Source organism: Eretmochelys imbricata, chromosome 6 (assembly GCF_965152235.1).
Source record: "Eretmochelys imbricata isolate rEreImb1 chromosome 6, rEreImb1.hap1, whole genome shotgun sequence".
In the NCBI taxonomy this organism is placed as follows: domain Eukaryota; kingdom Metazoa; phylum Chordata; order Testudines; family Cheloniidae; genus Eretmochelys; species Eretmochelys imbricata.
Genome location: NC_135577.1, coordinates 88,206,115 through 88,221,071, shown reverse-complemented (window position 1 = coordinate 88,221,071; position 14,957 = coordinate 88,206,115). Strand labels below are relative to the sequence as shown.

Here is a 14,957-nt window from a genome sequence, read left to right as displayed (position 1 = left end):
TGAAACCCAGGGCTGAACAAGGGTCATGAAAGGAGTAAAGCTGCTGCCTGAGCCTGACACTTGGAACCATACACAAGCGGCTCTTGCAATGTGCTCCATCAGAGTCCACAACAGAAGCAAAGAGGGAAGGGGAATGGCTTATAAGCTAACTATTGTTTTATCTTCAGATGCAACAGCACATTTGCAGAGAGAGAGAGAAAGAGTGAGAGTGTATTGGGGGGCATCTGGGTCCTACATCTTTCCCCGCCCACACTAAACCTCTGCATTCATAACAACAAAAGAATGGTCACACTGCATCAGACCAATGGTCCATTGAGCCCACTCTCCCATCTTCTGACAGTGGCCAGTGCCAGATGCTTCAGGGGAATGAACAGAACAGGGCAATTTATTGAGGGATCCATCCCCTTTCATCATGTCCCTAGCTTCTGGCAGTTGAGGTTCAGGGACATCCAGAGCATGGTGTTGTGCCTTTAGTACGAACCTCTATTATGGTATTTTAAAGAAGTTTCCATACAGCTTGCAGGGATTTCATTCATGATTGTTCTTTTAATTTCCTCCTCATTTTTGTGTAGTTCCTCTTTTTGAAGTTAAATGCTACTGTGGTGGGTTTCTTTGGTATTTTCCACCCTACAGGGATAAGTTTAATTACATTATAGTGGCTATTACCAAGCAATTCAGCTACATTCACCTTTTGGACCAGATCTTGTGTGCCATTGAGGACTAACTCAAGAATTGTTTCTTCCCCGTGGGTTCCAAAACTAGCTGCTCCAAGAAGCAGTCATTAACGGTGTCCAGAAATTTCATCTCTACATCCTGTCTTGAGTTGACGTGTACCCAATCAATATATGGATAGTTGAAATCCCTCATTATTATTGAGTTTTCTGTTTCTGTAGCCTCTCCAATCTCCCTGAGCATTTCCAAACACAGTCACCATCCTGGTCAGGTGGCCGATAGTATTTTTCTGCTGCTATATTCTTATTAATTCAGCATGAAATTGAGATTCTATGGTGCAGTTTGATTCATTTAAGATTTTTAGTATGTTTGAATCTATGCTTTCCTTCACATATAACGCCATTCCCTCACCAGCATTACCTATTCTGTCATTCCACTTTAGCTAGTCTGCCACTCTCTATGGTTGGAAACACTAGCCTCGTTTGCTCACTAGAGCTGGCATTTTTTGACAGAATGTTTTTTCACTGGAAAATGAAGATCTGTCTAAATGTATTGGTTTCAATAAAACTTTTGTTCGGATGGGTCCTCAGGTCCAGAATGCAGTTTCTGGTCAGACACACCTCCCCACCAGTAGTTATAGCACTCTCCTGGGACGTGGGAGACTCAAGTTCAAGTCCCTGCTCTGCCTCTGGCAGTCTTTCCCACAACCCAGGTCAGTGCCCTAACCACTAGGCAAGGGGTGGGCAAACTTTTTGGCCTGAGGGCCACAACAGGGTTGGAAAACTGCATGGAGGGCCAGGTAGGGAAAGCTGTGCCTCCCCAAACAGCCTGGCCCCTGCCCCTTATCCACCCCCCTCAGAACCTCCGACCCATCCAACCCACCCTGCTCCTTGTCCCCTGACCACCCCCTCCTGGGACCCCTACCCCTAACTGCCCCCTGGAACTCCACCCCTTATCCAACTCCCCCTGCTCACTGTCCCCTGACTGCCCCAGAACCTCTGCCCCATCCAACCTCCTCCTTCTCCCTGTCCCCTGACTGCCCCGACCCCTATCCACACCCCTGCCCCAACTGCCCCCTGGGATCCCACACCCATCCAAGCCCCCCTGCTCCCTGTCCCCTAACCGTAGTTTGCCCACTTCTGTGCTAGGCCATAGATCCAGTCTCTCAATCTGTCCTGTTGGAGCTGTTCCATTTTATATAAATATTTAAAGATTCATTGGCCCAGAATGTATCACAGCCGCTCTCATGTTTTTCATAAAATATTTCAAAAAGGTCTCTGATTCATTCCTATGTGGACCAAAAACCAAGTTCAAAACCACGAACGTTTTCATGAAATAGATTTCTTGTTTTCCAGCCAACCCTAGCGCTCATACTCTGATACTAGGTTGTCTTCTCAGAAAGATAGAGGCCCCATGGGTAGTGGCGACATAGGACCCTAACAAACCCTTAAAAAAAATCTGGCTTTTGGAGCCTAGCCTGGGGGTCAGCAGTAGTGGGAGAGGAATCTAGTCTTGTACCCAACGAGTTTGTGCTTGACAGACTAGTCGAGACAAAAAAACACAAGGAGAAGAGAACAATAATTATGAAGAAACAGCATTCTGGGTTCTGGTCTATCCTGGAATGGGAGTAATTAAGAAGGGTATGTGTGTATGCATGCATGACAGCATGCATATTTGGGTGGGAGGAAGGTGGGAATTGTTGGGCAAATGAGAAATAAAGGGCAAGCTAGGGAGGATGTACTGGGGAAACAGGGAAAAGGAGAAAATTAGGGATGGGCAAGAAAGTGAGAAGAGGAAACAGTAGAGGAAGAGAGAAAGAGAAAAGAGAACAAGAAGGATAAAAAAATATAAAGGAAAAGAGAAAGAGAATGAGAAATTAAAATAGTTCTTCCTAAATTAAGAATGACTTTTGCTTAAATGAGAACAAGTAGGAGGGTAATGCAGATAATTTTTTCCACACTTCCACTGTAATTAGTAGATATTTTGCTAAAAGAAATGTCTAGTGGGCTCAAAGATTCGATTGATTTCCTATACAGTGCAACTTCTGACCGACAAACTTGTACTCCATGTGAAGAAACCACTGTATGAAATGTCACACTTCCCTAATTTATCTCTGAATAAATCAATACTGGATCTTTTTCTCTCTCTCTTCTTTCTTTTCTTTTCTTTTTTGCAACCAGAATCATTCACCTTGTTCTCCATCTGGGGAGAAAAACATGACCTCATTTGATCATGTATTTTTTTTTAAAAAAACCTACACACACAGTTGGAATATTTAGACTATCGATATCCTCTTACGTTCTATCACACTGAAATTCATGTTAAGATTTACCACATGTTCACTTTTTAGTACTATCAAGTTTCCCTTGGCTTCCAATAAATAGCCATCTCTTCACATATAGCAGAAAAAACATACATACTCTTTAAGGGACTGCTCCAAATCCTTGGCTCGAAGAAGTGCTTCATCTCGCTCTTCATTGGCTAACCTAAGTCTAGCCATGACAGCTTCATCACGTTCTCGTTGAGCTGTATAAACTTCTTCCATGAGTGCTGCAAAATGACCAGTGTGTTTAGCACTGCTTTAGTTGTATCCTCACATGGGGCCCTATCTAACGCCTATAGAAATCAATAGTTTTTCCACTCATTTCAGTGTCCTTTGGATCAGGTCTTCACTGTACTTCCTATACAAAATATTTGCTAATGTGAAGATACCATAACAAGATTTTGCTTTATAGTTTTGAGAATATCAAAGTGCTATTGCTAGTTAACATACCTAGAGGAATAAGGAAGGGACAAGGTTTCAAGATTGACCTTCAAACTCATCACACAGAACAAGGAAACCATCACTTATTTGAAGCAGTGACTCTGAATACAAAGCTAATTCCTGATGCACACATTCATATCAGATACAACTAACCCCGTTCTCTTACAGCAAGACATCAGGTTAAGAGAAAAGATCTCCTGAAGGTGCTTTTAACACCACACTTTAACTAGCCCCAAAGTGGTGCACAATTTAGCTCTTGCACGATGCCTCTCTGGTATTACAAAGATAACATGGTCAGCACCCCTCTCTCCCTGTCAAGCCTTTACTTTATTGTTAATATATTGTTCTATTATCTGTTAAAGCATTCAGGGACCTTTGAGCATTAAGTGCCAATAAACTAAGATTTACTGTTAGTTTGCTCCCAAAGACAGAAACCTTCAAGTCATTCCTCACACTGGGCTTACTTTTTCTTCCTGCATCTCCCTTGTCAACATGGCTAACATCATCTCTGGTACACCGTCAGAATTCATACCTCAACCCTGCTTCTGCTAAAATCTTTATTCACACACTTTCGTCATTTCCCCTCTCTAATATTGCAGATCTCTCTTTGCAGTCGTCCTAAATCCCTATTCTCAACTTCAGGGCACTCAGGACGCTGCAGTGAGACTACTCTTATTCCAAGGAGGACTATATCTTCTACCATGGCACTGGAATGGAATCTCCAAATTCAAATCAAAATTGTTTCCTCTGGGTCTCAAAGTTCTCCGTGGGCCCCTTTCACTCTAATGAACTGATCTTTAATTTACATAGTTCTCCTGCACCCAACTCTGACGCCTCCAAATGCTGGCATGTTTTCCAGTATTCTCAAGATTCTGCTGAGTCAAAGGCAATTGCATTTGTCCTTCCCCCTCTACCTGGAATTCCCTCCCATTCTCTGAGTCACGGATCAGTCATTTCCTTTCTTCAAGTCTCACCTTAAATAGATTCTGTTCACTTTAACCTAGAGCCAACTCTGCTGCTTTTTCTATCTTAGTTTCTTTTTTCCTGCTTCACCTTTGTGCATTATTATTATGTCTGTATTAAAGTGGCTCCATCCAATTTACTATAAAGCACTTTATGATACTTCATGGGAATGGCACTATATAAAATTGTAATTATATTTTATAATACACTTTTTGCTTACTACTGCACTTATATCATTGGTACCAAATAAATACATTTACAAATATTTACAGAAAATATTTAAAAGACAAACTAGCAATAAAATGTCACTGCAGTCAAAAATACCAGAACAAACTGTTGCTCGCGACTAAATTTTGTTGAGAAAATACCCCATGATGAAATGTCATTTTTTAGTTATTTTTCAGAAGTTTTAATATAGCCATACAGATATATTCAAGTACAATGACAAAGAAAACAGCAGGAGTATGGATTTAACACTATCACAGCATGAAATATTCACCGATAAATATTCCTGAGTGTTATAAGATAAATAATTCCTTAACAACCTCCCACCACAAAACTAAAAAAGTGGAGAAGCATCAGACACCTAATCTACCTGGATTCAATTGTAATACTCTCATGAAAGACCAAACATCTTCATAGTTGCATCTTATGTCTCCATAGATTAATGTCAGTTTTTCCAAGAGGGTGGTGTTGGTTTGGTCAGTTAGCCAATCAAAGAATGAAATGGGAAGAAGCTGATATCCATTTTCATAAAATGACTCTTTTGGTCACTAAAAGTGCTGCAGCAATTCATTTCCTGGCATTACTCGAGCAGGGAAGATCTAGAATGTCCAAACCACAGAGGCTTGACATAGGGGAAACTCCTATCCTGGTCACCCTAGATAGAGCATCACAAATGCCATGATTTCTACAGTTCTGCCGACTGTGCCATTAGGACTGTTCAATAAATGAGGTCATTTGAAGGGTTAACCACAAGCATATCAAAACATTTCGATGAAAATTTAGTCTATACAATGAATACCCTTTAACTTGCAGATTCCTTGACCCCTTCCATGAGCAGCTTTGGCAGCTGAGAGATGTAGGACACTGGGGGAAGGTGTGGAAGAATTAATCCTGACAGATCATCTAGAAAGGAATTCTGGGTTGAAAGACTTCTGTCACCCCTGGAGCAGAACCAGAAGCATTATTGGGAAGTGGATGAAAGGAGGAAGAAAGATGTGATTTTTGTGCTTCTGAGGGTAGGGTGAGAGGGCCAAGGAGAATGGGGACAGCTACACAAGTTGCTTCTAGGGGTATGGTCTACTCTCTTGTTCACGGTTGAAAAGGAGCCCTCAACTCAGTCACATTAGAGAGGTCACAGAAGATATATGCCAAATTGTGTTTCTGGCAGGAAAATAATTCTGTATCATAAGAAAAACCATACCCGATTGTCCAAGAATATTCTGCCCAGATTTGGAGCATCCATCAAATACTCATTTAGATATCTTCAACCTGAATATTGTTTGGTGGCAAGAGGAAAAGAATTTTTCTGCTGCAGATGGATGTAGACACAACACCAGACGATACCTGTCTCTTTGTGAGATGATATCCTTGCTACTGTGCAGGGATAAAGTTAGGTGGATGGGCAGAGCGTGCAGCTCCAGATCTACACATGTGATTTGGAGATGACAGAATTAGTAGCACATGCGGAGAATGATTCTGATATCTGGACAGTTGTGTGGCACAGATAAGCACTGTGTCCTTACACCTATCAGGTTCCCAAAGGGACATAAGATTTCTGAAATTTGTGATGGCATCATGATGCCAACTGCAGAGGCTTACATTAGAGCCTTTGTGTCTCTTGCTGAACTCACTTGGCTGGTTGTAGAAGCCTTATATGCCATCTGCCAGATTTCTCTGCTGGCCAGATCATCTACTGATTCTACATACATATTTTCACATTCAACTTGTACATTCATTTCTGACCATATCAGATCATTTTTAGTATTCATAAATTTAAAAAGTTCTACAATTATATCAATATTTCTTTTTAAAAATCCTTTAATTTCATACAGGGTGCAATTATTTTGGTAGCTAAATGGGCTGAGAAATTTATTTTCACAGCAACAATCAACATTTTAAAGAGTTATTGATATGTCGTTGTAGCGGGGTGGCCACCCTGCTCCTAAAACAGAAGGGGTTAAAAGCAGCCCTGGAGAGGGCTGTAGCTGGGGATGGCTGATTGGGGAAGCAGCCGCAGCTGGGCCATGCCCCAGTCAGGCCCCAGCTGGCCTGTATAAAAAGGCTGTGAGCCAGAGGCCCAAGGAGTCTCTCTCCAGGCTGGGAGAGAGCAGGGCCAGCCAGCCAGCCAGCCAGCCAGCCAAGGTACTAAGGGTGGTGCAGTGCTGGGGAAGAAGCAGGCTGAGCGGGGGCTGGTGATGACTGGCAGTAGCCCAGACTGAGGCAAGGTGGGGATAGTGGATTGGGGGTTCCCCAGGAAGGGGAGACCCAGAGGCAGAGTGTGGGGGTACTGCCAGGGGCACCGGGGTCTGTGAGGGACAGGGTGGCCAGAGCTGTGCGGATCACTAGCCTGCAGAGGGTGCTCTGGGGCTGAAAGAGCTAATTTCCAACAACCAGAAGGAGGCGCCGCAGGGGTGTGTCCGCTCCTTTACAGTCGTGTATAGAAGTACAGCCCCACTCCTACAAGCTACTTGGCAAAGGCAGACTCCTGCAGCTGCACAGAGCCCTGCTGAGTTCAGGAGAGCTGGAGGATAAGACTGTAATTCTTCAAAGTTAATAACGAAGAGAAACACCCAACTGTGCAAAAAAAAAAAAATAAAAAAAATCTCCCACCCACAAACAAGCTCATATTTGAAGATAAATAAGCAAAAAAGGATTTTTCCTAGAACTACCCCTGCATGAATGTGCACAGAGTGTGGAGCAGGGGACAAGGTATGCCTTCCCTCCCCCAGCTCCAATGGAGGGGTTGAGCTAATCTCAGTCCTTGTGATCCTATGGGGACTAGGACTGAATGACACCAGTTACCCCACGGATGGCCAGGAGGAGCCATGGCCACACCCACTCCAGGGGCAAGGCACACTGAACCCTCACATGCCGTTGCGGTGGGCATGCTACCTGTGTCCATTGGAGAATTCTGGGAAGCATTATGTCATTTGTAAGTGGCTTATACTTATCACCTTCCTTTATCGAAAACAGCTCTATAAATAAGGACCAAAAGAGTGAAGAGGGAAAAGAGAGTATTTTTATATAATTTAGCATTCTGTTACAGAAAAATACCACTATCAGCAATACCACATCTTTCAACCAGAAGGATCTCAAAATGCTTTACAAACTTTATAAAGAAATCATCACCCACTGAAACACAGCCACCTCTGGAGTGAATCAGAACATCTGTTTAACAGCACAACATTTTAATGCTATATTTAGGACAGGATCTGAAGAATGAGAGTCCAAATAAAACTCCTTGGGAGATATTTTGACAGAAAGGATGCAGTTATCCAGGTTGGAACATCAGGATCCACAACCCTATCTATGCTTATGAAAAGTGTCATGGGATTGTGAATGAACATAAGCAATGGGGTTCTTATGTCCACTACAAAAGATGGCACCTCAAGCAGCACAATGGCCCATAGTTCCATGCTAGCACACTAATTCGGTGCCTGACTCTAAGAAATGAGAACCAGCTACTTAATCCACCCTCCTGGGTTTTCCATGGAAGCCTGCCATTGAAGTACCAACCAACCCTCCCCTGTTTATCTCAAGAGCTGACCAACAAGAATAAAATTTTGTATACAATTTCCCCCCTTGAAACATGATACATGAACTGAACATGTATCTTCAGGCATTACGGTAAAATGAAGACTTATTTTTTAGTAATAGCATGTATATCTCAGGACATGCAAGAGTTAATAGAGGTTATTCCTGCAATGTTAGATAAAATTCACCTAATGAAAAAAACACCCCCGACTGTTTTCCAATGACAGGTTTCAGAGTAGCAGCCGTGTTAGTCTGTATCCGTAAAAAGAAAAGGAGTACTTGTGGCACCTTAGAGACATCTCTAAGGTGCCACAAGTACTCCTTTTCTGTTTTCCAATGCTTACTAAAAGCGTACTTGAAACATATTTATATAGTACATTGAACAGCTAAATTTTATCTGCTCTGGAATAATGTAATAACATCTTTGTCTTTGTTACCAAAAAACTTATTATACTGGAGCTCTTTATTTCAAAATGATCATTATGCGAAGTCCATCAACTCTAAAACATTTTTATTTTTTAGTAAAGAAAACAACTGTAAACAGAGAGCTTTGGTAAGGTAGATAGCTATTACAAAGTTCACTTAGAAAATCAATATAGCATTTTAGTTGGAATTTGCTCATTAAACACCCACAGCTCTAATGCAAATTATGATGGAATGAATAAAGCAAATACATATGCTTCTTTCTTTTTATTAAATGTAAAATCTGCTGCTAATTGCTTCTGGTATGTCATATAAACTTTTCTCCTTAACTATTAAATGGAAGCTTTTACAAAAGTCATTAGAGAGTCTCTTTCTTTAACTTGTATAAATTTCAATATTTGTTCAGTAAAGGTTCACAGCAGTTAAATTACATTAACAAATATTATTAGCTACTATGTAAGCCAGCTAAGTAAAATACTTATATTGCAGGTAAAACAAATCATTGGGTGTTTACAATAATATTTGGATATGTCCATTTTTAAACAAGCTTATCAAATATCCTGTAATTCTTAGTCAAATGAGAGACTCAAAGTAGATTTTTTCCCCAAATACTCAAATTTGTTTAGTAAGCTAATTGTTTTCTAATATGGGTGAAAGTAAATATGAAGAAGATGAACCATACCAAGTATGAGTTTACTGAGTCAAAGTAGTGTACATATTTTCTTAGTTAAACCTGATTCTGTTGGCAAACCTGTCTTCCACACTTTTTAAACTACCTTTAAAATACAGTAGTAGCAAGAGAGCGTGTTGGAAATCATTCTAGTTTAAACATTAGTTCATGATTCTCCAAACAACAGAACTTTGGGGGAAGGGAAGGAGTACGTTTCCCAGGAAAGAAGACTGTTTGCTGATTTCCTAGAGGTCATCTGTGTAAATAGAAAAGCTGAATAGGAAAGGCAAGAAAGAAGAAATTGTTAGGATTTAAAACATCTACCTCAGCAGAAATCACTTAACATTACTCCTATCAAAAAAATGAAAAAGCCAGAAGAAAGGCAAGACCTTATAACAAAAAGATGAGATCGCTATCCACAGTACTATCTCAGAAGATATAATAAATATTACAACACTGTAAGGATTGACTTTCAGAATAATTCCCTCTTATGAAATATACCAGTACAGTATTTTGGAACTTTATAAGGTGTTTTATAAATGAAGTAATAAAATTCTGCCATATATATATACACACACACTCGTGTGTATGTCTCTCTCAGAACAAAAACCAAAAGCTCTAAGAAGTACTGAAAGGTTTTATTTGTTTGTTAGTATTTTGTTACTAACTCTAGTTGTGATTGTTTATTGGGCATTTTCATGGAATAAGAGTGGCAAAAGCAACTTGCTGTTAATATATTGGTGGATGATATGAGGGTTCTTTGGGTTTTGGATTTAGTATTCAAGATTAGTGGCTGTTGAACTCTGCATGACCTAAGCTTTTCTTTAGAGTTGGCTTTGGAATTATCACTTTTAATGGTTATGCATAGTATGTATTTTTAATGTTATAGTCAATGCTGGGGGCAACAGGGTACATTTTTATGAAGAAATGCTTGGAGTTTCCTTAGTTAAAATTTTTCAGAACTATCTGAAAATAAAATATTTCTAAGTCTTTTTTACTATATGATTTCACTGATAATTCATATAGCTCTATAGAGAGTTAAGATTTAGTTTGTCAGAAAACAAAGTAAATGATAGGTTTCAGAGTAGCAGCCGTGTTAGTCTGTATTCGCAAAAAGAAAAGGAGTACTTGTGGCACTTTAGAGACTAACAAATTTATTTGAGCATAAGCTTTCGTGAGCTGTACGAAAGCTTATGCTCAAATAAATTTGTTAGTCTCTAAAGTAAATGATGTATTTTCTATTTCGCCCTCCCCACCAAACATATATTAAAGTGAAAGTAAAATACAGGAAACACCACACTTGGTAAAGTCATACTTTGAATTTAAGATTCCAGTAATGGGTCTCTTGTTTGTTCTGCTTAGTTGTTTCTATGAAGGATCTGTCAGCTGAAATTTATCCCGGGGAATGGGTGTAAATGGTTTTGGGTTTTTTTGTGTTTGTTTGTTTTTGGAAGGAGGGCAAACGTGGGGAAAGAAAGGAGAAAAACAAGGAAGAGGGTCACTAAGAACCACCTTCATTTTCATGTTTGCAGCCTCCCCCAGCATTGAGGTGCCCTGTCCTTCTGGTCAGAGTAGGTTTGGAGCCTGTCTATGCCATTTCTAGATGGACCACTACTATTGATATTTGTTTTAAAACACTTGCCAAAACTCAATTTCCATTAAAAAAATCTTTTCTTTATTCATTTACTTTAGAAATCAAAATAAATTGACAGACTTTTTTCAGGTTTGGGTCTAGTCATTAACCCCCAGTTCTTATTTTAGAAATTGAACTTATAATAGTCAAATAAATTGAAACAGAGTAATTACATTACTGTGAATGTCATTAAAATGTACTATTAATCTGCCTACACACACACATTGCAAAATGCTGATAATCCCTGGAAATGTTGTAAACCTAAACGACCTATTCTACTCTCATTGAACTCAGTGGCAAAACTCCCATGTCTTACTTTTTTTTTTTTAAATGATCTCTAACGTTCTGCTATGAAACGGACAACACGACCAGGTTCTTCATTGCGATTTTGAAAATTACCATTAATTTATTTTAAATTTTGTCAGGTAACTAAAAATTAGAAGCACAATGCTGATGAACAAAAATTGCAAAGCATTTTTGACTGGTCTATACTAGGAGTTACCGACTACAAGCTATTTACATATAAATGTGACTCTGTAGATAAAGCAATCTGTACAAACACAGATAGATGCACTGACACTTTTATTGCTTTGTGTTTGCTATATGTATTTAGTTTGTTGTATTCATCTGCTCCTAAATTTCCAATGCTGTAAACACACTGATTTAACTAAATGGCTAAAACTATTTAGTTGGCACTTATCAAATGTGGCTCTGTACCGTGGTTTCACTGTGTACTCAGATCCAATTCAGTGAAAAAAGAAAAAAGAATTTTTGTGGGTTTAGATACCGACTCTCCACAGGACTTGCCTAACCTGGCTCTTGTGAAAGCTAATCCTTGTACAACTTTAACCTCTCTGCTTTCAACATACTGAATTCCACACAGCTGACTTTTCAAAAACTGCACAGCAATCTTGTTCAGCCTTTTTCTGTGAGTAACTGATTCCTGAATAGCTTTATTTAATTATTTTAATGGAAAAAGGATTGGTAAGTAACATGGGTATGTATACAAATGTAAGCACATTATGGTCATGTTTGGGTGTTATACTTCAACAACTATAGCCGGTGTAGTCCATGCTATTCCCTAAAAAGAAGATGATTTGAAGTCCTTTCTTTTGTGTATAAAGGAAAAACAGATCTTATATTTATGGTTTACTTGGCATCATGGAGCAAAAACTCACTAACAGGGCCTTATCTGAAATAAATGCTGGATTTATTTTTACATAAAAGCAAAACTGTATACGGCTCAATAACTAAAATACTGAACTTGTTCCATCCAATCAAATTTTATACTTTAGATAGTTGTGACCTGTATATTGTTTTTAGACTATTGACATTTCTGAGCATTTCAACGTAAACTTTAAAGTGAAACGTTCATTATGTTGCCAACAGTCATCAGAGTTGCAAAGAAAACTCTACGTTGTCTGTTCTTTTGACAGCTGTGTACTTTCCCATTCTCGTAACTCAAACACTATTGTCTCTTTAAAGATTTTACTATGTATAAAGATACATTTTGATAAAACATTTAGAAAGTGGGTTTACATAATGCAACATTAATGACAAGAAAACCAAGAAATAATTATGTATACTGTATACACAGTGAATAATTATACACAGAGAGCTGAATAATTAGTGAAAGTATATGCATTACATACTTTTTAAAAACGTAGAATGTCATATGTATTTAGGTTTATAAACATAAGGGTTGGGAACTAGTGAGTTCTTTTGGCTAAAGCCCAATATTGGCCTTATTTCAGTTTAATTGGAAGAGGATCTTGAATTCATCTTCTCCATGAGTTATCAGGAACCTGGATTTCTCTTTGTACCAAAGGTTAATAAGAAATGTGTCTGCAAAAGTCAAACAGCATTAAATACCAAAAAACTGATTATTATTCCACAGGAGTTGTTCTGTCATTCATAATCTCTCCATGCTCCAACCTTCCTCAGCTAATCTTTAATGGATGACATGCAAGAAAGAAAAATAACTAACATCTAAAAAGGGGACTCTACAGCAAGCTTTTAAAGAAATGGAAAATACTTTTCTCAGTGCTAGAAATAACCACCATTGGCACTTAATTAGTGAAACGACCACTTAAGTAAGAGGAAATAAGTAATGTTAAATTAAACTTTAACTCTAGCCTAGCATCCTATTGGATGATTTGTTTTCTTCAATTCTGCTGTTTGAACTGTTGCACATTTATTCAGTAATTATAATTTTTCAAGTAAATTAAGGATATTTTCAATAATGCTCTGCACTTCATGATGTTCATACCCTATACCACATCTGAGTATTCCAAAGAACTGCACAAACATGAATACACAATATTAACTACTTGAACAGACTGAACGAAAACGTAAGTTTTCCTGTACTGTACTCCATTGCTACTTTTTTTTTTTTGAGACCGAGAAAAAGAGAGACAGACAAACATATAAAGCTGCAAAACAGGTATAACAGTAAGCGATATGGAACACAAACAGCAAATAATAGATTGAGAAAAAGGTGGAAATTTTCCTTTTTTATTTTTAAAAGTAGAGAGAGAGAGGAAAAACCTCCAAAAGAGTTCACAATTTACATAAAACAATATTTTAAACATTCATATAGCAAAATTCACGGACCAATCTTTTTCCAATACATTCATATATAAACACAAAACCAAATGTTCTGCAATTATCTACTGGATTTTTAATAACAAAATAATTTATCCTGCTGAAAATTCAGGGATCTCAAAGCACTTGTCTCACAACTTACAGTGCTCTAGAGCTGTGAAAAATTTTACCTTCACATTATGAGTCTCCTATTTTAAGAACACTGCTACAGTCAAAAACTGGATGTAAGTATGAAATACTTGCCAACCTATTTTATTTTTGTAACAGTTTCTGAATGCATTTTTTTAAACTCACAAGAACAGTCCAAGGAATGACCCAGGTTGGGACTTTCAAAGGCTTCTTTGAAAATCCCAGCCTAACATTAGTTTATCTGTCCCAGCCAGCACACTGGATATGGATCTCTTTACTACACTCCTGTTCCTCTCCTCTCACCACCAACGTTCTCTCCCCCAAAGCCTGGGAAACAAGCAGGGAGAACTGGAAGTCCTGGCAAAGTCAAGGAATTATGATGTGATTGGAATAACAGAGACTTGGTGGGATAACTCACATGACTGGAGTACTGTCATGGACGGATTTAAGCTGTTCAGGAAGGACAGGCAGGGCAGAAAAGGTGGGGGAGTTGCACTGTATGTAAGAGAGCAGTATGACTGCTCAGAGCTCCGGTATGAAACTGCAGAAAAACCTGAGAGTCTGTGGATTAAAAAGTGTGATTTAGTCTGTGGATTTCGAAGTGTGAGCACCAAGGTTGATGTTGTGGTGGGAGTCTGCTATAGACCACCAGACCAGGGGGATGAGGTGGATGAGGCTTTCTTCCGGCAACTCGCAGAGGTTACTAGATCGCACACCCTGGTTCTCATGGGAGACTTCAATCACCCTCATATCTGCTGGGAGAGCAATACAGCGGTGCACAGACAATCCAGGAAGTTTTTTGAAAATGTAGGGGACAATTTCCTGGTGCAAGTGCTGGAGGAACCAACTGGGGCAGAGCTCTTCTTGACCTGCTGCTCACAAACCGGGAAGAATTAGTAGGGGAAGCAAAAGTGGATGGGAACCTGGGAGGCAGTGACCATGAGATGATCGAGTTCAGGATCCTGACACAAGGAGGAAAGGAAAGCAGCAGAATACGGACCCTGGACTTCAGAAAAGCGGACTTTGACTACCTCAGGGAGCTGATGGGCAAGATCCCCTGCGAGAATAACATGAGGGGGAAAGGAATCCAGGAGAGCTGGCTTTATTTTAAGGAATCCTTATTGAGGTTACAGGGACAAACCATCCCGATGTGTAGAAAGAATAGTAAATATGGCAGGCGACCAGCTTTGCTTAACAGTGAAATCCTTGCTGATCTTAAACACAAAAAAGACGCTTACAAGAAGTGGAAGATTGGACAAATGACCAGGGATGAGTATAAAAATATTGCTCGGGCATGCAGGAGTGAAATCAGGAAGGCCAAATCACATCTGGAGTTGCAG

At 39.4% G+C, this 14,957-nt stretch overlaps 1 protein-coding gene across 3 annotated transcripts in view; it reads right to left on the bottom strand.

The window, feature by feature from the left end:
- The window catches only part of MIPOL1 (mirror-image polydactyly 1), a 286,091-nt gene that overhangs the window by 175,064 nt on the left and 96,070 nt on the right, over positions 1-14,957 (bottom strand). For all 3 annotated transcript variants that reach the window (XM_077819074.1, XM_077819076.1, XM_077819075.1), the window contains one exon: positions 3,093-3,222. In XM_077819074.1, the coding sequence (XP_077675200.1) occupies positions 3,093-3,222 (130 nt within the window). The remainder of the gene's footprint in view (positions 1-3,092; positions 3,223-14,957) is intronic.